Genomic DNA, 27,938 nt, shown 5'->3' with positions numbered 1-27,938 from the left:
AGCACCGGCTGTACAGGTATGACCGTACCGGACACGTGTAATGTAGTCATACAGCGCACATGTATGTAGACGCTGTGGAGGACACTCCTGAGGCATGAGCTTTCCTTGTCAGTCTGCCATGTTCCTCAGAATGTCATCCAGCGCGTTATACGGGATTTCCTGTCAGAATGTCATCCAGCGCGTTATACGGCTCTTCTGCGCATGCGCGCCAGACGAATGACGTCACGCGCGTGCGCAGAAGAATGGGAACCCCGGGGAGTTTAAAATCTCCTGGTTCCCGGCTCCTGAAGGTAGCCGGGAACCAGGAGATGTCCCCGGGGACCGCGGTGAGCGGTCCCCGGACCCGCGATAGCGGCGATCGCGAAAAAGTTTTAAAAAAGTAAAAGTTAGCTTAATTTAACCTCCCCTCATGGATCGGATCCATGAGGGGAGGTGAAAATACTCACCCCCGGTCCTCAGCGGCGTCCCGGTCTTCCGGGACCTGAGTCCCCTTCTGCGCATGCGCGCCCGATGATTGATATCGGGCGCGTGCACAGAGGGGCTCAGGACCCGGGAAATTTAAAATCCGTCTGCTCCTGGCTGCCATGTGTAGGAGCAGAGGGATGTCACTGCAGAGATGATCACTGTTATCCAATGGATAGCAGTGATCATTTAAAGTAAAAAAAGTGTAAAAAAGTAATTAAAAAAAAGGGTAAAAAAGGAAAGAAAAAAGTTTAAACCGCTTACATTTCATCTTCCCTTACAGATCATATCCGTGAGGGCGGATGAAATTACATACCTAAGGCCCCCGGATTTATCCGCAGACCTTACCACAGCTTCTGCGCACGCGCCCGTCGCCAAAGCGGCAGACGCATGCGCAAAAGGCGTGGATTGCCAGGATAACTTAAAATCTCCCTGCTCCTGGCTACAAAACTTAGCCGAGAGCCTGGAGATTTCACGGGGGGCCGCGGTGAGTGGTTCCTGATCCCGTGTTCGCCGTTATACAATAGATAATGGCGGTCACGTAAAAGTTAAAAAAAAGAAAGTTAGTTTCATCTCCCCTCACCGATGCGATCGGTGAGAGATGAAACTTTTTACCGGAGGCCCCCGTATTTGCACCCCGACTCGATCCTCATCCGTGAACTTACCCAGATTCTGCACATGCGACCGCCGGCAAAACACCGGACACATGCGCAGGAGTCGGGGAGCCCAGGAAACTTAAAATCTCCTTGCTCCCAGCGACCAACGGTCACCGAGAGCCTGGAGCAGTGACAGGTGGCCTCGTTTAGCGTTCCCCGGTCACGTGATAAAAAGGTAGCGATCTACCTTTGGCCGGTCTCACATGACTAGATAGGAATTACGGATTCCGCATGTGTCTGATCCGCGGTAATACGCAGATCAATCGCATTGGATTACACAATTCCGCTCACATTAGTGGGTTGGAATTGTGTAACCCACTCGCAGAAAAGAGAACGCAGCAGGTTCTATTTTACCGCGGATATCCGCAGCATAGAGCCCATTGTGCTCCATGGTCGCGGATATACCCGCAGCCCATACGCAACTACATTGTATACGGGCTGTGGGTACACGTGTCATCGCTAAGCGACGGTGTGGGAAATACAAGCAAAAAGATATATACTGCGCATGACCGCCTGTGTGAGTCGGCAGCTATGCGCAGTACATTACATAGCCGTACGCAGGGTCCCCGCCAGGCTCACAGCTGGGATCCGCTGCAGGCCTCTGCAAGCGGATTCCACCTACGGCCGTGTGAGCCCGGCATTATTCAGACCACTACCTGTAATACGTAATTTACAAGAAGCCCCGGGAACGTTCGCCTTCCTGCAGTTCCAGGAGCAGCTTGTTGAGCGTCTTCTGTGCGAGACCGCCGAACCTCCGCAAGCTTACGGAGACTCACGGAGCGCCACTTTTTACACCCCATACCCACCACTGAGGTCACGAAATACCCCCAAGCATGAGAGGAGGGGGGATACCCGGTTTTCTTGCCCCATGTGCCCAACCCAACGAGCCTCCGTAATTACCCCTGTCTTCGGACATAAAACGCGGTTTATATTATCACTTTTATCTAATATTTAGGGAATGCCAAAAAATGGGGATGGCAGGGGGGAGGGGGAGTTATTTTTAGGAAGTCAATTTTTTTTCCGTATCAGTGGGCAATGGGTCCTGGAATTTATTCAGTTCTGCCCTGAAATCCAGCGGCCATTCCCTCCATTATAGGCCTAGCCATGTGTCCTGTAAGTAGTTTAGGGCCACAATGGGTATGTTTCTGAACTCGGGTCAAATGGGAGTATCTATTTTGGGGTGAACATCTTCATTCCTATGTACACTCTACAAAAAAAAACAGTTTTTAAATTGACAAAATTGCCAAAAAAATGAAAATCGTAATTTTTTCCTTCTGCTTTGCTTAGATTCAGTCAAATACTGTGGGGTCAAAATATGCAGTACACCCCTAGATGAATTTGTTAAGGGGTCTAGTTTTCAAAATTGGGTCAATTGTGGGGGTTGTTTTTCGTTTTGGCCGCTCAATGTCTCTACAAGTGGGCAATGGGGACTGGAATTTATTCAGTTGTACCCTGAAATCCAATGGGTGCTCCTTCCATTATAGGCCTAGCCATGTTTCCTTTAAGTAGATTAGGGCCACAATGGGTATATTTCTGAACACGGGACAAACGGGGGTATCCATTTTGGGGTGAACGTCTTCATTCCTATGTACACTGTACAAAAAAAACAGTTTTTAAATTGACAAAATTGCCAAAAAAATTAAAATCGTAATTTTTTCCTTCGGCTTGGCTTAGATTCATTCAAATACCGTGAAGTCAAAAAAGTCATCGTACCCCTAGATAAATTCATTAAGGGGTCTACTTTTCAAAATGGGGTCACTTGTGGGGGTTCTCCATCGTTTTGGTCACTCAAGGGCTCTACAAGTGGGCAATGGGGACTAAATCTCCTTCAAGCAAAATTTCTGTTCCGAAAGCCACCGGTTGCTCCTTTCATTTTGGGCCCCATTGTGCATACAGACGTAATGCTAGGGCCACAATGGGTATATTTCTGAACACGGGACAAACGGGGGTACCCATTTTGGGGTGAACGTCTTCATTCCTATGTACACTGTACAAAAAAAACTGTTTTTAAATTGACACAATTGCCAAAAATATGAAAATCGTAATTTTTTCCTTCGGCTTGGCTTAGATTCATTCAAAAACCGTGAAGTCAAAAAAGTCATCGTACCCCTAGATAAATTCGTTAAGGGGTCTACTTTACAAAATGGGGTCACTTGTGGGGGTTCTCCATCGTTTTGGTCACTCAAGGGCTCTACAAGTGGGCAATGGGGACTAAATCTCCTTCAAGCAAAATTTTTGTTCCGAAAGCCACCGGTTGCTCCTTTCATTTTGGGCCCCATTGTGCATACAGACGTAATACTAGGGCCACAATGGGTATGTTTCTGAGCACGGGACAAACGGGGGTATCCATTCTGGGGTGCAAATCCTCATTTTCATGTGTACTATAGAAAAAAGTCCTGTCTTTAAAATGACATATTTGCAAAAATATGAAATTTTAGTTTTTCTCTTCTACATTGCATTGACTCCTGAAAAAAAACTGCGGGGTTAAAATACTAATGACACCCCTCAGTGAATACGTTAAAGGGTGTAGTATTTTAAATGGGGTCACTTGTGGGGGTATCTATCATTTTGACTTCTATGAGCCTTTGGAATCTTGGCTTGATGTAGGAAAACAAAGTGTTCCTCAAAATGCTGAAAAGTAATGTTAAATTTGTACGTCTCCTAAATGGTTAAAAAAAACACGAAGGTTTTTCCAATGTGCACCCAAAACAAAGTAAACAGGTGGAAATATATATCTTAGCAAAAATTTCTATATTATGTTTGCACATATTTGAGATATTGCAGTTGGAAATGATAAAAAAAGGCGATTTTTTCAAAATTTTCCCAATTTTGGTGCTTTTAATAAATAAACACAAATTCTATCGGTCTTTTTTTTCCGCCTAAATGAAGTACAACATGTGGCGAAAAAACATTGTCAGAATAGCTTGGATATGCAAAACCTTTATGGTGTTTTTCCATGTTAAAGTGACACATGTCAGATTTGCAAAATTTGGCCTGGTCATTAAGGCTCAAACAGGCTTGGTCACTAAGGGGTTAAGTCAGAGAAAATATATTTTTTTAAAAAGTAAGATGCTCTTCTTTTCTGTACTAAAAATCCTCATAGAAGTCTATGGGGTTTGCAAATACATAAGGAGATGCGTAATTCCACGGGAGAAGGCCAGTTCAGTCTAATGAGATCCACGTGTTCCATTTCAAGCAGTGCGTCCAATGAACATACCCAGCTGGCGGGAAAAGTACAGTAAAATACACCGATATGCTCTCAAAAAAGTTTTGTTCAGTGTACAAAAAAGTTGCGCTGAGGCGCACGTAAATGCACATACACTCGTGTGAAGGAGCCCTTCGCAGATGAAGCAGAGGGGCCTCCTGTCACCCATCGGCAGCCCGCACTGTGATTGCAAGGTAACATTAGTTTCCCATGGCAGCCGGTTGCCTGACAAAAGCCTCCATGTCCACCATGTAGCTCAGCCTATTAGGTAGGTCCCGCCTCCAGCAGAGTCTAAGACCTCATGTCCACGGTCAGAATCGAATTGTGGAATCCGCACAGATGATCCGCATTTCAATATGCCCATAGACATTTATTGGGCATCCGCATGTAATTAAATACCTGCAGATGTCAATTTTTCCTGGCATGCGGATCGCACGTGCAAGAAAACACCGTCAGCATGCTCCATTTTCTGCGGTTCCCCGCACAGACGGCGGACCCGTGGGAAAGCAAGAGATTTTTTTTTTTTTTTAAGTTGAAAAATCCCTGCTCCCAGAAAGCACTGCCCCTGATCGGCTGAGCTCTGTAACCAATCAGGGGCAGCCCCCAGCCATCAATGATTGGTCACAGCGCTCATCCAATCACAGGCAGCCCTTAGCAATGAATGGCTGAGAGCTGTCTGTGATTGACTGAGTGCTGTGACCAATCACAGGCAGCGCTCACCTGTCAATCAATGATGGCTGGGTGCTGCCACTGATTGGTTACAACGCTCAGCCGATCAGGGGCAGTGCTTTCTGGTGGCGGGGATTTTTTAATCCCGGGCCTACAGAAGACGTCTGCTGCGGCTGGACGGCTCTTCTAGGTGAGTCAAATTTTTTTCTCAGTTTTCTTTACAGCTAGAGAGGATTTTAAGGGAAGGGCTTATATTTCAAGCCCTTCCCCGAAAATAATTGCTGCGTTGCTTGCCTGCAACCCATAGCTTTCAATGGGGCTGCAGAAGCCCTAGCCCCATTGAAAGCAATGGATAGCATTGCGGGCCTCTGTCACAGCTATGGCAGAGGATTCCTTCATATTCACAGTCCCCGCAGCGATGAAGGAATCTCCTGCCATAGCCGTCACAGCTGTGTCAGGGGAGCGCGATGTACTGCCTATGTTTTCAATGGGGCTTGCGCCGGCCCTATTGAAGCCAAAAGGCGATAGTGCTGCTTTTTCTTAGCGCTGCGAGTGTGCAGTGAAGGCTTCGCAAAAGAGAATAAAACCATTAAAAAATCATTGGTTTCATTTTTATGCGTTTTCACTCACTGTCGCAATGCAAAATAGCCTATCGCCAGTGTGAAACCGGCCTGAAAGAGATATCCGGGCGTCATCTTAGGCCATGTGAACCGCTGGAAAATTCTGATGCGGATTGCAGTAGGGTTGCCGTGGATCTGTGCGGGGGTTAGACTTGTTTAATGGGGAAAACAGGAAAACCTGACACAGATTCTCAGCCGAGTCACGTTAAGCAGTGACGTCAGTTCTTTTTTTTTTTTCCCCCATGACATGGATTTCAGATTTATGCCTATAAAAAAAAATAAAGCACAAACCCCCCAAAAACCTTTCAAATAAATGGGACACTTGATGAGGATTCGATGCAAATTCCAGGTGAACACGGCTTTAAATAGTTTCTTTTGCTTTTTTTTATGAAGAGTAGAATTGGATTTGTTCTTTCTCTTGTAGACTTGCAGATATGAGGTCTAGGAGCACAATTCAAACTCTAATGGATATGGTCCCGGGGAAGCAGAGATTCGGCATGTACCGCTTCTTGCCTTTCTTCTTTGTCCTCGGAGGAGCCATGGAATGGTTTATGATCAATGTTCGAATTGGCAAGGAAACATTTTGTAAGTACTGCAGTCTTCCTGCTTCCTCAAAACATCTTGTGTTACATACAGATATCCTGTCGCCTTACTCTAGTAGATTCTCTAGTTTTTGGGCGCTGTGTGTGTATAATATATATATATTCCCATGAAAGGCATTTTTTTAATTGGCTTTATTAGCATTTCCCTTATGCCCATGACGGCACCAGTGAAAGACCACCTCCCATCCAGACAGGAAACAGGAACCTCACAGATCTCTTTAAAGGCGGGAACACCCTTCACCTCACCAGTTCCTGTTTCCTGTCCTTGGGACATCTTGGGAAATGCTGAGCTAGCTGTTTGGCTGCCTCTACTCTGTCATGGCTTTCTTCAGGATGGGCCGCAGGGCCTTACTCCCAAACTCGATGGCATGAGAGGTTACCTGAGTCATTCCATGTCAAGTGGTCTAATGCTCCCCACCTTCATATCTGAGATTTTGTTCAAAATCTGTGTATTACACGCCCATGGTATCAAAAGAAATTTCCCAAAGTTTTATGTTCCTACAGCTAATGTTTCCTGAGTTTGATCCCTCTGTTAGGGGGTGTCTGCAAGTACACTCACAACAATGAATAAAGTGGTATTTTTTTAGATTCAAAACTTCCACTTGGTTGGTTGGGGTTCAACATCAGGAAAGAGTACCAATACTTCAAGGCTACAAGACAGCGTTTGAGTTTCACTAGTACTCTATTGGGGGATTCTCCAATCCAATGAACTGTTGGCCATCAGTAGTGTAGTACTTCAGGCTATAAACCTCCCTAATTAGTAAACTAGTATAATCTCTCTTGGGTGCGTATGGGGAAATAACATTACTTACTAGAGATGAGCGAACATACTCGTCCGAGCTTGATGCTCGTTTGAGTATTAGCGTGTTCGAGATGCTCGTTACTCGAGGCGAGCACCATGCGATGTTTGAGTTACTTTCACTTTCATCTCTGAGACGTTAGTGCGCTTTTCTGGCCAACAGAAAGACAGGGAAGGCATTACAACTTCCCCCTGCGACGTTCCAGCCCTATACCACCCCCCTGCAGTGAGTGGCTGGCGAGATCAGGTGTCACCCGAGTATATAAATCGGCCCCTCCCGCGGCTCACCACAGATGCATTCTGACAGAGATCAGGGAAAGTGCTGTCTTGCTGGAGTTGCTATAGGGAGAGCGTTAGGAGTTATTTTAGGCTTCAAGAACCCCAACGGTCCTTCTTAGGGCCACATCTAACCGTGTGCAGTAGTGTGGAGGCTGCTTTTTGCAGTGTTGCACTTTTTTTTTTTTTGTATATCGGCCGTGCAGAGCATTGCGTTCAGAGCATTGCGTCCTGCAGTAATTTTACATAGTCCAGGGCCAGTAGTGGTGAGGCAGGGACAGAAGACACATACAGTCTATATAGGCAGTGGGCTTTTCCAAAAACATTTGGGAAAAAAAATCTATTTGGGCTGCCTGTGACCGTCCTCAGTGTACTGCGTCTCTGCTGGGGGTAGTTGTCCTAATTCATACGCAGCCAGCTAAGTGTTACAACAGGCTTGCGCAAAATTCTTTCCTAGCTCTGCTGTGCATTCCGTAAGCGAAGTCAGCCTCCAACCACAGGCCAATAAGCGGCACATTTAATTACAGCGTTCTATTTCTGCTCTACTCGTAATACCACCAGCATGCGCAGGCATATGATGGCCAAGCACCCCACAAGCTGGGACGAAGGCCGTTCAGCGCCTCCGGTTTGCACCACTGTCCCTCTCCCTGTGCTCAAGCGTTAAACGTGCACATAGCCAAATTGATCAGCCTGGAGATGCTGCCGTATAGGCTTGTGGAAATGGAGGCTTTCAAATACATGATGGCGGCGGCCCCGCGCTACTCGGTTCCCAGTCGCCACTACTTTTCCCGATGTGCCGTCCCAGCCCTGCACGACCACGTCTCCCGCAACATTGTACGCGCCCTCACCAACGCGGTTACTGCCAAGGTCCACTTAACAACGGACACGTGGACAAGCACAGGCGGGCAGGGCCACTATATCTCCCTGACGGCACATTGGGTGAATTTAGTGGAGGCTGGGACAGAGTCAGAGCCTGGGACCGCTCACGTCCTACCCACCCCCAGAATTGCGGGCCCCAGCTCGGTGCTGGTATCTGCGGCGGTGTATGCTTCCTCCACTAAACCACCCTCCTCCTCCAACGCAACCTCTGTCTCGCAATCAAGATGTGTCAGCAGCAGCACGTCGCCAGCAGTCGGTGTCGCGCGGCGTGGCAGCACAGCGGTGGGCAAGTGTCAGCAGGCCGTGCTGAAACTACTCAGCTTAGGAGAAAAGAGACACACGGCCCACGAACTGCTGCAGGGTCTGACAGAGCAGACCGACCACTGGCTTTCGCCGCTGAGCCTCCAACCAGGCATGGTCGTGTGTGACAACGGCCATAACCTGGTGGCGGCTCTGCAGCTCGGCAGCCTCACGCACGTGCCATGCCTGGCCCATGTCTTTAATTTGGTGGTTCAGCGCTTTCTGAAAAGCTACCCACACTTGTCAGACCTGCTCGGAAAGGTGCGCCGGGTCAGCGCACATTTCCGCAAGTCCAAGACGGACGCTGCCACCCTGCGGGCCCTGCAACATCGGTTTCATCTGCCAGTGCACCGACTGCTGTGCGACGTGCCCACACGGTGGAACTCTACGCTCCACATGTTGGCCAGACTCTATGAGCAGCGTAGAGCTATAGTGGAATACCAACTCCAACATGGGCGGCGTAGTGGGAGTCAGACCCCTCAATTCTTTACAGAAGAGTGGGCCTGGTTGGCAGACATCTGCCAGGTCCTTGGAAACTTTGAGGAGTCTACCCAGATGGTGAGCGGGGATGCTGCAATCATTAGCGTCACCATTCCTCTGCTATGCCTCTTGAGAAGTTCCCTGCAAAGAATAAAGGCAGACGCTTTGCGCTCGGAAACGGAGGCGGGGGAAGACAGTATGTCGCTGGATAGTCAGAGCACCCTCATGTCTATATCTCAGCGCGTTGAGGAGGAGGGGGAGGGGGAGGAGACAGCTTGGCCCACTGCAGAGGGTACCCATGCTGCTTGCCTGTCATCCTTTCAGCGTGTATGGCCTGAGGAGGAGGAGGATCCTGAAAGTGATCTTCCTAGTGAGGACAGCCATGTGTTGCGTACAGGTACCCTGGCACACATGGCTGACTTCATGTTAGGATGCCTTTCTCGTGACCCTCGCGTTACACGCATTCTGGCCACTACGGATTACTGGGTGTACACACTGCTCGACCCACGGTATAAGGCGAACCTTTCCACTCTCATACCCGAAGAGGAAAGGGGTTCGAGAGTGATGCTATACCACAGGACCTTGGCGGACAAACTGATGGTAACATTCCCATCCGACAGCGCTAGTGGCAGAAGGAGCAGTTCCGAGGGCCAGGTAGCAGGGGAGGCGCGGAGATCAGGCAGCATGTACAGCGCAGGCAGGGGAACACTCTCCAAGGCCTTTGCCAGCTTTCTGGCTCCCCAGCAAGACGGTGTCACGGCTCCCCAGTCAAGGCTGAGTCGACGGGAGCACTGTAAAAGGATGGTGAGGGAGTACGTAGCCGATCGCACGACCGTCCTCGGTGACGCCTCTGCCCCCTACAACTACTGGGTGTCGAAGCTGGACACGTGGCCTGAACTCGCGCTGTATGCCCTGGAGGTGCTTGCTTGTCCTGCGGCTAGCGTCTTGTCAGAGAGGGTGTTTAGTGCGGCTGGGGGAATCATCACGGATAAGCGTACCCGCCTGTCAACCGACAGTGCCGACAAGCTTACACTCATCAAGATGAACAAAGCCTGGATTTCCCCAGACTTCTCTTCTCCACCAGCGGACAGCAGCGATACCTAAGCAATACGTAGGCTGCACCCGTGGATGGAAGCATCGTTCTCTATCACCATCAAAAACGGGGACCTTTTAGCTTCATCAATCTGTGTATTCTATTCATCCTCCTCCTCCTGCTCCTCCTCCTGAAACTTGACGTAATCACGCCGAACAGGTAATTTTTTTTAGGCCCACAAGGCTCAGTCATATAATTTTTGTAAACAATTTTTATACGTTTCAATGCTCACTAAAGCGTTGAAACTTGCACCTGAACCAATTTTTATTTTAACTTGGCTGCCTCCAGGCCTAGTTACAAATTAAGCCACATTAACCAAAGCGATTAATGGGTTTCACCTGCCCTCTTGGTTGGGCATGGGCAATTTTTCTGAGGTACATTAGTACTGTTGGTACACCAATTTTTTGGGCCCTCGCCTACAGTGTAATCCAATTAATTTTTTGCCCACCTGCATTAAAGCTGACGTTACATCAGCTGTGCTGGGCACTGCAATGGGATATATTTATGTAGCGCCGGTGGCTTCCTGGCACCCACCCATGCTGTCGGTCCACACGAAGTTGTAACTGCATGTGTCCACTTCTAAAGAACCCCAGTCTGACGCATGCAGTGTGGGCCGAAGCCCACCTGCATTAAACATGACATTACCTCAGCTGTGATGGGCAATGCAATGGGATATATTTATGTACCGCCGGTGGGTTCCAGGGAGCCACCCATGCTGTCGGTCCACACGGAGTTGTAACTGCATGTGTCCACTTCTAAAGAACCCCAGTCTGACTGGGGCATGCAGTGTGGGCCGAAGCCCACCTGCATTAAACCTGACATTAGCTTTGCTGTCCAGGGCACTGCAATGGGATATATTTATGTACCGCTGGTGGGTTCCAGGGAGCCACCCATGCTGTTCGTCCACACGGACTTCACAATAGGGAGTTGTACCTGCCTGTGTCTACTTATAAAAAAACCCCAGTCTGACTGGGGAATGCAGTGTGGGCCGAAGCCCACCTGCATTTAATCTGACGTTAGCTCTGCTGTCCAGGGCACTGCATTGGGATACATTTATGTACAGCCGGTGGGTTCCAGGGAGCCACCAATGCTGTGGGTGCACACGGAATTCCCATTGCGGAGTTGTACCTGCCTGTGACTATTTATAAAAAAACACGGTCTGACTGGGGCATGCAGACACCTTGACAGAATGAATAGTGTGTGGCACATAGGTTCCCCATTGCTATGCCCACGTGTGCAGCTCCTGATGGCGGTGGCACAGGATTATATTTCTCACTGCTTCTGTACAGCATTGTGGGCTATCGCCCCGCCCCTTTTAAAGAGGGTCGCTGCCTAGCCATGCCAACCCTCTGCAGTGTGTGCCTGCGGTTCCTGCTCATGGCAGACGCACTTATAAATAGACATGAGGGTGGCGTGGCATGAGGGCAGCTGAAGGCTGTGCAGGGACACTTTGGTGTGCGCTGTGGACACTGGGTCGTGCGGGGGGGGGGGGGTTGGGCAGCCAGGAGAAGTGGCAGCGGAGTGTCATGCAGGCAGTGATTGTGCTTTGTTGGAGGTAGTGTGGTGCTTAGCTAAGGTATGCATTGCTAATGAGGGCTTTTCAGAAGTAAAAATTGTTGGGAGGGGGGGGGGCCCACTCTTGCCGCTATTGTGGCTTAATAGTGGGACCTGGGAACTTGAGATGCAGCCCAACATGTAGCCCCTCGCCTGCACTATCCGTTGCTGTGTCGTTCCCATCACTTTCTTGAATTGCCCAGATTTTCACACAAGGAAACCTTAGCGAGCATTGGCGAAATACAAAAATGCTCGGGTCGCCCATTGACTTCAATGGGGTTCGTTATTCGAAACGAACCCTCGAGCATCGCGAAATTTTCGTCCCGAGTAACGAGCACCCGAGCATTTTGGTGCTCGCTCATCTCTATTACTTACACATAATCAGTTTTCCATGGGCCCACGACAGCAGCGCTAATTTTCCCCCTTCTGCTAGATTTAAAAAAAAAAAAAAAAAAAGATAAAATAGTAAAAGGAAGTCAATGGAATGTCATAAAAAAGGACTGAGGAGGTGAAGGGTTTTCCCGCCTTTAAAGAGATCTAGGAGCTTCCTGTGTCGTGTCCGTATGGGAGGCGGTCTCTCATGGGTGTTATTTTTCTCAACCATTTGTCTTTTGTAGCTGGTATACATTGTAGACTTCTCAGTCTTATTCATTGTTGAGGCCCTCAGACGAGCTCTCTGGCATCCTGGTCTCCAGCCCTGCTCCTCGTCCCCTAGCCTATTCTAAGCTCAAATCTTAAAAAAATAAAGAAATAAATATATATTACACTACACACATATACAGTGAATGTAAAAAGTCAACCCCCCCCCCCCCCCTGAAATGCTGTGTGGAAGGGGTGTCTTTTGTAGTTTGTCTGTAATTAAATTGTCAAATCTTTTCCTCCTTTTTGAATATGTATATTATAAAATGTAGAGTTTGAACTCAGATTAGGCTCGGAAGAGAACAGGGAGGAGGCAGGAGACCAATTAGAAATTATGCTTTTTATCACAGAATAAGATGCAATTCATTAAGAAAAATAAATAAATTGATGCAAAGGGAATCTGTTATTACTGAATGTGGTACAAGGACTTATAAGCTATTTCTCTGTTATCAGCCCAAAGGCTGAAGCATATTATATATTGTTATGTATCTACCAAATAAAATGTAGCTAAGATACACTGTGTAACCAGATACCAGGAGCCTGAACTGGAATACACCCCTGCTTGCTCTACCTCTCCCTACCCTGCTGTAATAAGTCTCCCATATAGTTAGCTGAGAACGCAGTGTAAGTGGAAACTGGGAGATTGCAGCTACAATCCCCCATGGGCCCCCTATCTCTCTTTCTAGCTTCCTGTATCTCCCTCCCACCTTTTCTGTATGTAACTCACATAAGTGAAAGTAAATATACTTTTCCTGGTTTCTTTATGTGATGAAAAGATAAGATGAACCAATAATTGTCAGGGAACTGGGGTCAGGGTAACTGGAAGTCCCTGAAACTACCTGCAACTCCTGTCCCTACCTACTTGCCCCCCTAGGCTAGGCCCTAGGGTGACAACTGGGCAACAGTCCCTAAACTCGCTAGGGATGCAGGGCAGGAGTCAGACTCACAGACAAATACAGGTAAACACACAAACAGAAAGGCAGGTCAGACAATCCGGGTTAGCAACAGGAGAGAATGAGGTACAAGGGGCCAGGCGATGGCAAAGTCAGGTCTGAAGCCAGAGAGTCAAGGCAGGAAATCCAATACAGGTAACGCGGGTGTAGCTGTAGACCAAACATACACTGGCAAGGTCCAGAGGAAACTGAGTGGCTTAAACGCTGTCAGAACTCCTGCCCCAGCAGCTGATAGGGGCAGGGAGCCTGACAGCAGCAGGACCCAATCCCAGGACGCCGGGAGTGAACAGCCCCCGGTACCTGCTCAAAACAGGCAGCGACAGAAGGAACACGCCTGGGCGTCATGGCAATGGGGATGCGGGGCAGTAACCTGCCGCGGCCCCAGTAAAACGGCTAACTAGGCGCACGGGAGCGTGCGAACTGGTGCATCGGACCGCGGCAACCAGGGAAGGTCTCCAAGATCGGGACTCCTCTGCGCCGCAGCCTGGGTAATAGGACTGGTAGTGCGGGCACAGAGACCCTCAGAGCCGCCAGACCTGACAATAAATGTTCGCTTTTTAATAAGTAAAGCTCTGTCCATGATGTAATAGGGACCCAGAGATTTGGATTCAATATACAAACATCCCTCTGAGCCTGTCAACCTTATAATAAACATTTGTTCACTTCCTATATGCACTGGGTTTACATCAGAAGTCGGATCGTACATGACTACCACAGATGGATGGAAAGCTGTTAATGAGCGGGAAAGCCACAGCTCATGAATATCAAGAACTACACAGAATTCAAAATAATGATCCGCGCCACCAGGAAATAAATAGTGAAAAGGACTCACCTGGTGCCCAGCGGGGTTCCCGTAGACCAGACGATCATACGGGAGCTACCCGCTGGCACCTGTAGTCCAGGTAGACCCGTAGTAAATGAAGAGAATCCCAATATCCTTCGATGATGAAGGAGAGTCGCCAGGAAAGAAACAAAACCCCAAAGGGAGAAAAAACCCCCTCAATGGGTTAAAAGATAAAGTTCCAAGGCAAAAAAATCTTTCCGCGCTGCTGTCGAGTTTCTCTTACGAGGAAGAAATAAATATGGACTGTCGTAGCAGACAGTAATTGAACATATAATTCACTGGTTTTAATTCCAAAGAATAAAAATACAAAGCTTGCTGCAGGGAATAGCTCTGTAGCAAGGATCTTTACAACGCGTTTCAGCGTTCTATAAAACGCCTTTATCAAGTATAAATAATATACAAACAATCCCACATTATATAGCAAGTCTTACCTCTCCGGAGGTGGGAGTTCCCAGTAGTTCGCGCTCGCCTCCATGCCGTGTCGCTATGGCGCGGCATCAAAGCGTCATGAATGAATAACGTAGAGGGAGTTCCGGCGTAAATGTACGCTAATAATGAACGCAAACTCCGTAGATGTGGAGAAAGAGATACGTAAAATGCGTAACTCTCGGTCTCCTGGAATGGAACAAGGGTAACTCCAACCTCTAGAGGGAAGAGTATATCATAACCATTTACAATTATCTCAATCCATTACAACTGAGAGTACAATAAAAAATAATATACAGTTATAAGAAAACTTATAAGAAAACTTGCAATGCACATAAGTTTTCTTATAACTGTATATTATTTTTTATTGTACTCTCAGTTGTAATGGATTGAGATAATTGTAAATGGTTATGATATACTCTTCCCTCTAGAGGTTGGAGTTACCCTTGTTCCATTCCAGGAGACCGAGAGTTACGCATTTTACGTATCTCTTTCTCCACATCTACGGAGTTTGCGTTCATTATTAGCGTACATTTACGCCGGAACTCCCTCTACGTTATTCATTCATGACGCTTTGATGCCGCGCCATAGCGACACGGCATGGAGGCGAGCGCGAACTACTGGGAACTCCCACCTCCGGAGAGGTAAGACTTGCTATATAATGTGGGATTGTTTGTATATTATTTATACTTGATAAAGGCGTTTTATAGAACGCTGAAACGCGTTGTAAAGATCCTTGCTACAGAGCTATTCCCTGCAGCAAGCTTTGTATTTTTATTCTTTGGAATTAAAACCAGTGAATTATATGTTCAATTACTGTCTGCTACGACAGTCCATATTTATTTCTTCCTCGTAAGAGAAACTCGACAGCAGCGCGGAAAGATTTTTTTGCCTTGGAACAAGAACTACACAGAATACGCTCATCGTTCATTGAGCAGCGCTGTGCAGATACAAAATTTGAACAGGCAGATTACTTAGTGCGTCGCTCAATGCACTTCCAGCTGACACCGAAGGAGGTAAGTATAACACATCCCCGGACTCGGGGTCACTCAGTGGGTCACATACTATCAGCCCATAAGTCTCTTTAACCACTGACCGCTACAGGACGTTAGTTTACATCCTGGCTGTGGAGTAGTTAACTCAACAGTAAACTTGTAAACTTGCCAGTAATCACAGAGGGCCGATGGCTTGCCATGGCAACTAGATGCCACGCATTGGTGTCCAGGCCTGCCACTGTTTGTGATCAGAAGTACTGCAATGCATTATTATAGTGATCAGGGACATAAACCAAATATGTGAGTTTTTAAATATTTCTAATCATTGTATCCGTAACTACCTGTACATTACTTGAACACTATTTATCCTGCACGTCAAATGTAAGGTAAAAAAAACTTTAAAAACTGAGCCAAAATGCTGGTTTTGTTCATTTTGCCTTACAATAAAAAACCACAATAAAAGTGAACAAAAAAGACCTATGTACTATCAAACAGTACCAATAAAAACTGCAGCTCGACACGAAAAAACAAGCCCTCACAGAGCTCCATCCAGGGAAAAATAAAGTTATGGGACTCAGAATGCAACGATGTTAAAAAAAAAAATTCAAAAAATTGTTTTTTATTGTGTAAAAGGGGAGAAACCTAATAATAAATTTAATACCAAAAATAAATTTGGTATCCTCCTAATCGTATCAGGCTACAGAGAAATATATATTGTTTATGCTGCATGATTAACACATCAATTCTACACATTGTTTTTTTGTTTATTTTTTTTTTCTCTGTCCCCCAATAAAAATGTATAAAAGTTTTACAATGCATTTTATTTAACCAAAAAGGGTACCAATGGCTCTTGAAAAGTGTAAATCGTTGCATCCTTCTGGCCAAGAAGGGCCGGGTCCTTAAGGAGTTAAATGTTTCTGATCTTCCTTTCAGATGATGTGTACAGAAGACGCCAGTCGGAGAGAATGTGTGAACAAAGAGCTTTCCTGCAGCAAATTGCCAACTCAAATACCTCACAGAGTAAAAACCATGACTGAAAATAAATATGTATTTCTCATAAAATGGCTTTGGCATTGTCAGTTATTTGTCCCCAATTTGATGACCAATGTCACATGAGTGTAATATTCGCACATTTCTGGGATTTCTCGCCTTAAGGCCTCCTGCACATGGGCGGGTCGCACCCCGCATGCGGGATTCCCGCAGCGTAGTTCAACCCGGTGCCCGGCAGGCGTACCTCTCCAACATTATTCTCCTCTGCTGCGAATGTGCCAGCCAGAACTGCAGCGCACATGCGCAGTATAGAGGATGCCGTGTCATTACGCGACCACAGAACGGACGGCTTCCATTGACTTTAATCGAAGCCTGCCGTTCGTAGCCCGCACAAAATCGCAGCATGCTGCAATTTCTTCCCCACGAGCAGAAAATGACAATTGCATATTCTCATAGCATGCTATGGGCTGGATTTGCTGCAGAATCCAGCTCCAGATTTCGCAATGCAACTCCGTCCGTGTGCAGGAGGCCTAATGGAGACATTCAGAGGTTTCCAGTGAAAAACTGGGGCAGAACCCAATAAAAGTTGGTTTATATACTCAGTGGGGATTGGAGTTTAAATTTTTTTTCTTTTTTGAAGGATAAAATAGTACCGAAAGTGGCCACCCGGGGAATAATTAATGGCTAAGTACTATCCATTCTTGTTAGGGACTGGAATATGTTTACTATATGAGGGCTCAGTCATTTGTTATGTTGGAAAAACCTATATACAGGATTTTATGTGTGATATGTGGTCCTCTAGATACGGATCAGTGTGGTCCTTGGATGTGGTCGGTATGGTGAGCGCTATTTGGACATGGTTCTGCAGATGGGGTACGGTGGGCGCTCCTTGGACGTTGTCCTACAAATTGGGTATGGTGTATGCTCCTTGGACGTGTTTAATAATTTGTTAGCACTTCACGGTTTAACCAGTGAGGTACCCTCCGGTGATGTTAGAGTCCTAGTCCTGCAGTCCTCTGTACCAATCTGAATAGCAGACTGACACAATCCTTTCACTAGCTGCATTATATATGCCATGGCAATCACATGCAGCGCCACATATTCCCCTGGTGGCAACATTTGGCTGCCAGTCTGCACCGCTATTTCTAACAGTAAAAATGGAAATCTAACAGATTGGAAACAAACTAACAGCATTCTGTTTTTTTGAAAACCCATTGAAATCAATGGGGGAAAAATATGGAAACGTTTAATTCCATTTTTCTGAGCCAGACACGAAACAAACAGATGGAATTTTGACAGAAAGCCCTAAAGCAGGCGTGAAAGCAGCCTTAGCTGAGCAAGGGATCTCTTAGGCTGTGTTCACACGGGGCAGATTTGCGGTGGAATTTCCGTGCAGACCCTCCTCATGGAAATTCCACGACATTTACAGTCTCAGCATTATAATCCGCACAAGACCCGTGTGGAAAATGACATGCTGTGGAATTGAATTCTGCACCACAATTTTATCGCAGTTTCCACTGCGGAATTCACCTCTTCTCAATAAGGGGGAGAATTCCGCCCAGAAATACGCGATAAAACCCATTTTAAATTTTGCACCAAATGGACATTCCGCAGCAACTTCACCCTGTGTGAACGAAGTCTTAGTTTGCCAATAGCTATTCCTTCTGCCTCCCCCATACACAGGCTTGGCTGATTATACTCGCTTTCTCTTGTTGTAGATTAGAGTACCCATCTGGCGGCCTATGGTCCTTGAGAACAAAAGATCTGGCATATTGAAACTCCTAATGCCTAAAGGTACCCAGAGTCGTGCCACGGGCTGCGGCTTTACCCAGGAGCATAGTCATTCAATGTATGGAGGCGAGCGAATCAGAGGTCATTCTGATCGCCCGTCTACATTCACAGTACACAGGAGTCATTCTAGATTTGAGTGCTTCCTGTTTACACGGCCCGATTATCACTTGGCTTTTAGTTCTGCTAAAAACTAAGCAACTCCGACCGGTGAGCAATTCCCCGCTGAGTACCCCGTCAGTGGCCGCTTGTACACGGGACGATTATCGCTTGAATTTGCTGTTTCCAGTGAGAATTGGGGCGATAATTGCCCTATGTAAGGTACCCTCACCCTTCTCCCACCCCCCACCCCATATATGAGATGTCCAATACGCCGGGGAATAATAGAAATGCTTCTCATTGTCTGCACGGCTGATGCTTTTTCTTCTAAGATCAAAGTATGGAAACCTCACAATACGCTAGAAGTACAACATAATTTACAGGTTAAGGCCCGATTCAGACGGCAGAGAGTCCAAATTACAAAGAAGCTGCCCATCATTCCTTTATAGGGAGTGTTTCACTAGGAATCCCAAACTGTAAAACTCTGGGATGGTCCCCTATGACAATTGGAATGGTGCAGATTTATGAAAGCTATTAAAATTAAAAAGAACCTTTTTGTTTCCCATAGCATCCAATCACAGCAAATTTAATTTTGCAAGATTACCTTGAGGGAGAAAAGCTGATCTGTGATTGGTTGTTATAGGCAGCAAGGACAGTTTTTCCTTTAGACAGTCTATCAGACATCACACCTCCCAGTGCAGCGGATTTGTACCTGTTCGGCCGAGATCTGACCGCCAAACAGGTGTTTGACTCCGTGTGTCACACGTGTAGTCTGTTGAACAGTGCGTGTTTATTGTTCGTGAATACTGACAATCTGGTTCATTTACACAATGTCGGAGGACAGCTCCGAAAAATTCAGGTGAAGAAAATGTGCCGACTCAAGGCTGTGCTCACAATGTGGTGACAATGGAGGAGAATTAATGGGAAGTTACTTTCAAGAAGATGATGCAACTTGCCACCCATCTCAGGCCGTATTTACGTAGCCGACTTTATCACGTGAGTTCTGTGCGTTGTGAGACGTACAAAAATAGAACCTATTATTTACAATGGGTCTATTCAAACGGGCGATTTTTCTCTTGTGATGCAGCAAGAAGGATAAATTGCAGCATGTCCTTGGTTTGTGTAAGCCACACATGAGAATCATACATGTAAATCTGCGATGTACCACACAGAACACGCATGTGTTCTGCGCAATACGAGCCTCAACTGAGAATCTCGCCAGAGGTGGGTCATCGGTGAAAAAAAGGGCAGACGACCCCTTCAATTTTTGTTGTGGATGTGCACTTACCATTGCAGGTAGGTAATAAAGTCCTATTCACGCACTGATATTAATATCTGCATGGATTTTTATGGCCGCCTTGACACGGGCAGAAGCGCATTTGTGCGCTAGGCGTATTTTACTGTATTTTTTGCCCTGCATATTTGCGCATGTAAAAAAAAAACATAAGCATGCTCCCATTGATTTCAATAGGAGCATGTAGTTAAATTAGTTTAAAATGTGCTACTTTCATGTGCAAAATGGTCAAAAACAGGAGACGCTGCAGGTTTTTTTGGCGTGACCGAAATGCATGCGAAAAACCACACCTGACCGAACCAGTGAAATGAATAGGTTGTATTCACTGCATACTCTGTGCCATACATACAGACGTGTGAATGAGCGATGAGGCAAACATCTAGACACTGCCTTTTAACTGGTGTGAGAGTATTAATTGGCAGAGGGGGCTTCATTTTTTGATGGAGGGGATGTTTTTGTGCCTATTTTGAACTCATATTGAATTCAGCTCAGATTTTTTAAATGGGAAGGGGTCATGTGATATATTAATCTTTACGAGAAATGACTCCGAAACACCCTGGAAGTGATAGATTTTCCCCATCTTTACTGGTTTAGGAGTTAAGTGAGGGCAGAGCTTCACGAAGTGCCTTACATTAGTTTTCACCATTCTGCTAGATGCACATGGTTAAATGTTTATTCCAGTCTTCGTGAACACGCTGAACAACTGCAGGCAATATTTCTTCACAAGCGCTGTAGGTTTTGCCGTTTCAGATGTAAAATAATAGTTTTTTTCCCCATACACAAGAGATAAAAGTCCAAAGGGGTTTAGTCTGGCGACCTTGGTGGCCATTCTACCAGACCTATACTCCCAATCCACTGCCAGGGGAATTGCACATCCAGCCATCTGTGTACAGCCACAGTTATGGGCGGAGGTTCGCCATCCTGTTGGATGAAACACTGTGATCCGCACGGAAGACTGAGCTCTCCCTTCAGCCGGCATTCCAGCTTTTCGATCTATTTTCCTTTGAAGTTGCGAGCGTTTCCGCTGCTCATATGCAATGTTAATTGCGTATGGGCGACAGAACACTCACATCCATTGAGTTCAATGAGGGATGTAGACATGGAATTCACGCTAAAACAGAGCATTCTGCAATTTTCCTTCTGCTTGCAGAATCCCAATTCCTACCATCATGTCTGAGTGAATTGGCAAAAGTTCATGCTTTTCAATGCCTGCGCTTTACCACGGATCTTCTGCCGACATCAATCACGGATTATGCAATTAAAATTCGCCCGTGTGAGTCCGGCCTAATAATACTGTCACAAGTTGGAAATCAGTTTTTCCCTTTAGTATACCAGTTAGAACAAGTTAGAACAGGTGTGTCCAGACTTTTGTCTCACTCTATATATGAAAGATTTCAGAATTTGTAGTGAAAGGTGTGAAATAAATTATAACAAAGAAGTGCGGTTAAGTTACGACGGTTGTGCCACCAAAATGATTAATTTTGCATACGAAACTTGTTGATTGAAATGAGTGCCTTGTTACTGCTTTGTGCCTGCTGTTAGTTTTGCATGGCCTCGCAGACCAGCGCTATACGCAGTAGTTATGTTTATTTCTTGTCATTTATCTATTTGTGTTTAATATTCTTTTAATCAGCAGTGACGAGTCTGCCTGCAGTTCTCCAGTCCACCACACGGGGCCATCGCCTTCCCTAACGCCGCACGGACTGCTGCAGCACAATGTCTGCGCTGTGTACCCGGGGAAGGTCGGGAGTTGCTGGGTACAGCCGGGTGTTGAGTGCCCGGCTCAGCACTCCCCCTCATCAGCAGCCTGGCACTGAATGTGGCTCAAGCCCCGCGGGGGCCCCGGGGAAAGGAGGACAACAAAGCCCAGCTGTGGAGCCGCTACCATGAGATGAAGAAGCTGGTGTATGGTAACTGCGGGGGATATGGGGGCTGCGGAGACGGACGGGGACAGGTGACAGTGGGGGAGGGGGGAGTCCTGCTTCTCAGTAACTTTGTCAGGTGTAGGAGAGTCAGTCAGTCCTATGTAACCTGTGAGTCAGTCCTATAGTCTGTCCGGCCCCCAGTTAGTTAGTCTCCCAGTCTGCCCTTCCCTCAGTTAGTCAGTCAGTCCTATAGTCCGTCCGTCCCTCAGTTAGTCTGTCCGTCCTGTAGTCAGTTCGCCCCTCAGTTAGTCTGTCCGCCCCACAGTTGGTCAGTCAGTCCTTTAGTCCGTCCGTCCCTCAGTTAGTCTGTCGGTCCCTCAGTCAGTCAGTCCACCCCTCAGTCAGTCTGTCCACCCCTCAGTCAGTCTTTCCGTCCCTCAGTCAGTCTGTCCGTCCTGTAGTCAGTCCGTCCCACAGTTAGTTAGTCAGTCAGTCAATCCTTTAGTCCGTCCGCCCCTCAGTTAGTCTGTCGGTCCTGTAATCAGTCCGTCCCACAGTTAGTTAGTCAGTCAGTCAATCCTTTAGTCCGTCCGTCCCTCAGTTAGTCTGTCAGTCCTGTAGTCAGTCCGCCCCTCAGTTAGTCCATCCATCCCTTAGTTAGTCTGTCCGTCCTGTAGTCAGTCCGTCCCACAGTTAGTCAGTCAGTCCTTTAGTCGCGCTCACCAGTGTGTGATCCTTTATGGAAGTAGTGATCCTCCATTGTTTTCAATGGGAATCCTCACATCGCATTCAAAACAATGGGGTTCATATTTGTGCGTCTCCCAACTCACAAATCTCGCACGATTTCTCGGCTGTGTGAAAGCGGCTTTCGGGAATGGAGTTCATATTTACGCCAGTTTTGTGCGACCAGCTTCAGTCACTACTCCATTAGCGAGGCCGAGCTACCACTAGCGGTGCTAAAACGTTGCATGCAAAACTGCAATCCCCTCAGTTGTGATGGCGTATGGCGGTGTATCTCCCGCAGGCCGTCCTGCAGGCGGTACAATAGTACACGCTGCCTTCTTTACGAGCATATTATATGCAATGTATATACACAAGTGTGACTGGATCAATGTACTTTCATTGACTCTATTCACCGTGTATTATACGTGTAATACGCAATGACATTCCGCTCGTGCCCCGGCCTCAGTCAGTCAGAGCTGCAGGTTTTCTTCAGGCTTTTTTGATGCCCAGACCAGGATTGGACTCAAGAAATCGTGTCTATTCGCATTGTGCGGCTGAAACCGCATCACATCCAAGTCAGCGCAGACTTTTAGGTGAACAAAGGGGGGGAAAAATCAGTTTTTCATTTTAAATGGCTGTGCGATATTGGAAATATTAGTTGCAGTACCGAATGACCTGATACAATTAACCCTTAAATTGGTTTTATCATGACTACAAAACCTTTTCCAGCAGCTGGGCCCTTTATAAAAGTTACTTTGGCGCAGGTGTTTACATGTTGTTTGCACGGAAAAGTTTATGAAGTCATGGTTACTTTAGAGTCAAGGAATAAAATATTTATCCACATAGAGGAGCTTTAGATTCTCCTCAGACTGCATGTACCGATTGCAGCCCTTTCTTAGCCTTCGTCTTTATTCCCACGAGCGCATATCATACTCTGTTTTCACAGCCGTCCGATACACGCTACGTTGGGAGAGGAAAATCTGGTGAATGGGCACACAAATCAAACGTTTGTGCGGACCAGCGCTTATCTCCCCCCCTGTCCCGCCCCCTCCCATTGCACAGAATGAGCAGTGAGTAACAAGAGGTGAGCCTACATTGGGAATAGGAGAACAGAGGGAGGGAGTTTAGCAGCGACGCTGCTAAACTCCCACCTGCATACGCTGCCATGGGCTCACATAAGAGCCCATGCAGCGGCCTTCGTATTCCGGCCCAAAAGATAGTTGCAGGACTATCTTTTGGGTCCGACGTAAAAACGCCCGGCGCTATATTGGCTTGGCCGGGTGTTTTTACGTCTCAGAAATACGCCCATGTGATCTGATGCATTGGAATCTAATGCATCAGATCACAGCGCATTTCGGCCCGGCCGATATGCGCTTATGGGAAAGAGCCCTTAAAGGCATGCTCTATCTCTGCATTTCATGGCCGCTTCCTTATGTACTTTACAGCCTTTCAGTATATTGTCCTCAGTAAATACACATAGAGGTGAGGTAGATTCTCCTCAGTATAAACATATAGAGGTGAGGTAGATTCTCCTCAGTATATACACATAGAGGTGAGCTAGATTCTCCTCAGTATATACACATAGAGGTGAGGTAGATTCTCCTCAGTATATACACATAGAGGTGAGGTAGATTCTCCTTAGTATATACACATAGAGGTCAGTTATATTTTTCTCAGTATATACACATAAGGTGAGGTAGATTCTCCTTAGTATATACACATAGAGGTCAGTTATATTTTTCTCAGTATATACACATAAAGTGATGTAGATTCTCCTCAGTATATACACATAGAGGTGAGGTAGATTCTCCTCAGTATATACACATAGAGGTGAGGTAGATTCTCCTCAGTATATACACATAGAGGTGAGGTAGATTCTCCTCAGTATATACACAGAGGTGAGGTAGATTCTCCTCAGTATATACACATAGAGGTGAGGTAGATTCTCCTCAGTATATACACATAGAGGTGAGGTAGATTCTCCTTAGTATATACACATAGAGGTCAGTTATATTTTTCTCAGTATATACACATAAAGTGAGGTAGATTCTCCTCAGTATATACACATAGAGGTGAGGTAGATTCTCCTCAGTATATACACATAGAGGTGAGGTAGATTCTCCTCAGTATATACACATAGAGGTGAGGTAGATTCTCCTCAGTATATACACATAGAGGTGAGGTAGATTCTCCTCAGTATATACACATAGAGGTGAGCTAGATTCTCCTCAGTATATACACATAGAGGTGAGCTAGATTCTCCTCAGTATATACACATAGAGGTGAGCTAGATTCTCCTCAGTATATACACATAGAGGTGAGCTAGATTCTCCTCAGTATATACACATAGAGGTGAGCTAGATTCTCCTCAGTATATACACATAGAGGTTGTGCTGGATTACGGTTTCTCCAGCAGGCTTTGGGGTATTTTGTCGCTTTCCTAATTGTGTGGAAGCAGTATGCGCACACTGACCAAGTCAAACACAAGGTATGAATCTCATGTTAAAAATGGCTCTCCGTCCAGAAACAGCCAGACAGGGCCTTTTATTGTACAGACACACAATGGGCGTGCAACAGGTTACATCAGTAACATATAGGATTCTCATTTGTCGGATCATACAGAATCCCCCACCTCTCTGCCCACCTCTCTGCCCACCCTCTCTCACGTCCGCCATAGTATGGACTTTGTATTCTTTAGCATGCAGACAACCTTAAAGGAGATGTCCCGAGGCAGCAAGTGGGTCTGTACACTTCTGCATGGCCATAATAATGCACTTTGTAATGTACATTGTGCATTAATTATGAGCCATGCAGAAGTTATAAAAAGTTTTATACTTACCTGTTCCGTTGCTGGCGTCCTCGTCTCCATGGTGCCGACTAATTTTCGCCCTCCGATGGCCAAATTAGCCGCGCTTGCGCAGTCCGGGTCTTCTGCAGTCTTCTATGGGGCTCCGTGTAGCTCCGTGTAGCTCCGCCCCGTCACGTGCCGATTCCAGCCAATCAGGAGGCTGGAATCGGCAGTGGACCGCACAGAAGAGCTGCGGTCCACGGAGGAAGAGGCCATCTTCAGCGGTGAGTAGAGAAGTCACCGGAGCGCGGGGATTCAGGTAAGCGCTCCGGTGAGCTTTCTTTACCTCCCTGCATCGGGGTTGTCTCGCGCCGAACGGGGGGGGGGGTTGAAAAAAAAAAAAACCCGTTTCGGCGCGGGACAACCCCTTTAAGGAATTCTGTGTAGTTGACAAGATGTGTTTAACTAGCTTGTGTTTGAAGAGTGGAAGGGGGCCTAGGTAAACACACAGGATATACACGACACTATGGCCCTTTAACTTCTTAGAAACTGGTTGAGCAACTTCGATGTATTTAGAGCAAATACATCACCCATCCATTGGCTAGCAAATACCATGATTAGATTGTGTGTGTCCTTTGAACTCCTCAGAGCTGAAAGTCATTACAATAGCAAAATACATTTGGGTTATATACAAATATTGATAGACATTTTATACTAAATAATTATCATGTCTATCACAATCCCCCCTTAAAATGTCTATCCTCTAATTTTCACAGTTCTCTGCGCATGAGCCTATAACTGGAGCGCGTTGAAGGTTCGTTTTAGGGTCTTCAAGGGGGTGTAGGACTTGTCCACTCCTTCTGGGGATGCATCCAGCAAACTCATGATGGGAGCGGCTTTTCCAGCATCAGTTTCACAGGTCTCTCTGACACAGGGGATAACACAGCAGACTAGAACAGAAAAGGTAATCAGTTCACATACAACAGCGACGCCTGTCTGTGCCAGGATCCTTTACCACCCGCTCATCCATGGCGAGTGCTGGTCCCAAAAGTTAGCTCTTTTTAGTTAGTGCGGTCAGCTTCTTAATGGCAAGTGCGTTTTTACCCGCGGGTCACGTGTCGTCTGGGATGTAGGTACAACAAGTCTCCCCTATCATCTTACAGACACTCCCCTTTTTTAGCTAAAGTCATATCTGAGGTCACTCTATTTTTAAAAAAGTCATAGTCGAGGTAGGTCCTATTGGTCGACTAGTCCCTATAAGGCGTCTCTAGTATAATTTATAAACCACTGCTAATTATAATAAACATAATTAATCCAGTCAACATTTATTTACCCTAATGATCAGGAAAATAGACTCGAATCTAGTTTTAACTTGGTCTCTAATTTTTAAAACTTGTCAGGTACCCCCCTTGGCTATCCTATGGCGTCAATGTATACGTGTAGATCAAAACTACCACCAGGGGTCTCTCTTCTCGCTCTAGCATAATGTTACAATACTAGTAGCGTGAACAGGTACGCACGGCGTGGGACTCCCTAATCTTCACCCACACCAATGTCCCTCCTGGAGATAGTCCTAATGGTGAACACGTCCAAGTCGCCTCACCCTTGCGTCAGGGCTTTCCCACTGCCCGTAAGTCCCTACTCCTTGGAGGGGGGGGGGGATCCCTACCTTACCTCAGAGGGAGGCCATGGATTCCCTGGGCTCATTTCCGGGCATCCATACCCTCTATCTGTACAAGTTAACACCCCACAGGGTGTGCCCTCGCCGGAACCTAAGGTCTTCTGCACTATCCCTAGGCAAATGGGAATTCCACTGACAATCCATCTTAGGAGATCGGGGCAGGCACAGTACTAGTACATTTCTCCTTTTTCTTTGGTAGCGCATGTGGTTGGCATTATCGGAACTGGCTCTTCATCTTTTTCAAACAAGGGAAACGTTGGTGTCTGACAGGATGTGGAGGAGCATAAGGGCTTTACTAAGGCACACTCCCCTGTCCAATTACCCTCCAGGCGGGTCCTCTACCTCATGTCTCCACAAAGCCAGTAAACGTCTCCTAAGGACTGGACCTGATTCTGCATCTATTCCCCTCCTATCATACTGTAGGAGGAGCAATACCCGTTGGTGAGTTCCCCAAAAATCTCCCTCCACCCTGCCTATTTGCCTGGCAGGTGTAGTTTCCAGGGTAGTCAGTAATACTCTCTCCGGTGCAAACACTTAAGTAGTTATAGAGTATTCCTTCTTCCATTTCTCACGGACAGTGAAATTAGCGGAAATGTTCGTGAAGAGACTAATAAACCACTCTTCAGCATCTACAGGGAGATTTAGGGGGACCATCCCCGAGTGTAGTCGGGCACTACCGCACACGCAACAGTTAGACTTGTTGCTCCTGTTAGCATTGTACCTCATCAACTCCAACCAGAGATTCTGGTCAGAGTAGCCAGTCGCTACTGTCAAGGTGTCCTCAAAGGTAGGGTCGGCTATGATCATCATGTTCGTCAAGGTCTTTATCTTACGGCGGAGGGGGTTAATTATGGGCACGGGACTAAGTGAAGGCTTCCATTCGGCTGCATCTACCATATCCCTTATTTTAAACTTCCCTAAGGGATCTGTCCTCCCGTACCGGTATGTCCCCAGACTATAAGTCTCCCCGTCCCCCGGGCTTGGATCTCCCATGGTTAGTGTAACAACCACATTAAAACCAAGCAACATACTAAGTTCAGCCTTCCAATACCTGCTGTCCTTATTATTCTCAAGGAGGGTTATACGACTAATTAGGGATTTCCCGCTCCTATTTTTCTTATTTAAGGCACTTCGCGGTTTATAGGACTAGTCTATTCCTGTGTTCCATCCCACTAATCCCCAATAACGGCAGTCTTCTCCCCAGACGTTATCAGTGGCGCAAACATATTGTATTCCCCGGGTATATGAGTCATATAAC

General features: G+C 46.6%; 2 protein-coding genes across 3 annotated transcripts in view; one reads left to right on the top strand and one right to left on the bottom strand.

Moving 5' to 3' along the window:
* Positions 1 to 5,687, bottom strand: part of LOC136620188 (protein polybromo-1-like) — a 162,951-nt gene extending 157,264 nt beyond the window's left edge. The window contains exon 1 of the mRNA XM_066594895.1: positions 5,623 to 5,687. Within this exon, the coding sequence (XP_066450992.1) occupies positions 5,623 to 5,687 (65 nt within the window). The remainder of the gene's footprint in view (positions 1 to 5,622) is intronic.
* On the top strand, positions 4 to 16,514 carry LOC136621104 (ubiquinol-cytochrome c reductase complex assembly factor 5-like). Of its 2 annotated transcripts, none has more exons than XM_066596342.1 (3): positions 4 to 16; positions 6,037 to 6,197; positions 16,386 to 16,514. In XM_066596342.1, the coding sequence occupies exons 2-3, from the start codon at positions 6,047 to 6,049 to the stop codon at positions 16,487 to 16,489; spliced, it is 255 nt and encodes an 84-aa protein (XP_066452439.1). In that variant the 5' UTR covers positions 4 to 16; positions 6,037 to 6,046; the 3' UTR covers positions 16,490 to 16,514. The 2 variants fall into 2 exon arrangements, with proteins under 2 accessions (XP_066452439.1, XP_066452441.1); XM_066596344.1 differs by lacking the exon at positions 4 to 16 and adding an exon at positions 46 to 61.
* The last annotated feature ends 11,424 nt before the right edge of the window (positions 16,515 to 27,938 follow it).

Source organism: Eleutherodactylus coqui, chromosome 3, assembly GCF_035609145.1.
Source record: "Eleutherodactylus coqui strain aEleCoq1 chromosome 3, aEleCoq1.hap1, whole genome shotgun sequence".
Taxonomy (NCBI): Eukaryota; Metazoa; Chordata; class Amphibia; order Anura; family Eleutherodactylidae; genus Eleutherodactylus; species Eleutherodactylus coqui.
Note: the sequence above shows the minus strand (reverse complement) of the source record. Positions and strands in the feature narration are given on the sequence as shown.

Excerpts from the sequence above, each read along its gene's own strand:
- LOC136621104 (XM_066596342.1), top strand. The coding sequence starts at position 6,047 with ATGAGGTCTAGGAGCACAATTCAAACTCTAATGGATATGGTCCCGGGG. Across the intron at positions 6,198-16,385 it reads AATTGGCAAGGAAACATTTT|ATGATGTGTACAGAAGACGC; the intron begins GTAAGTACTGCA and ends TCTTCCTTTCAG.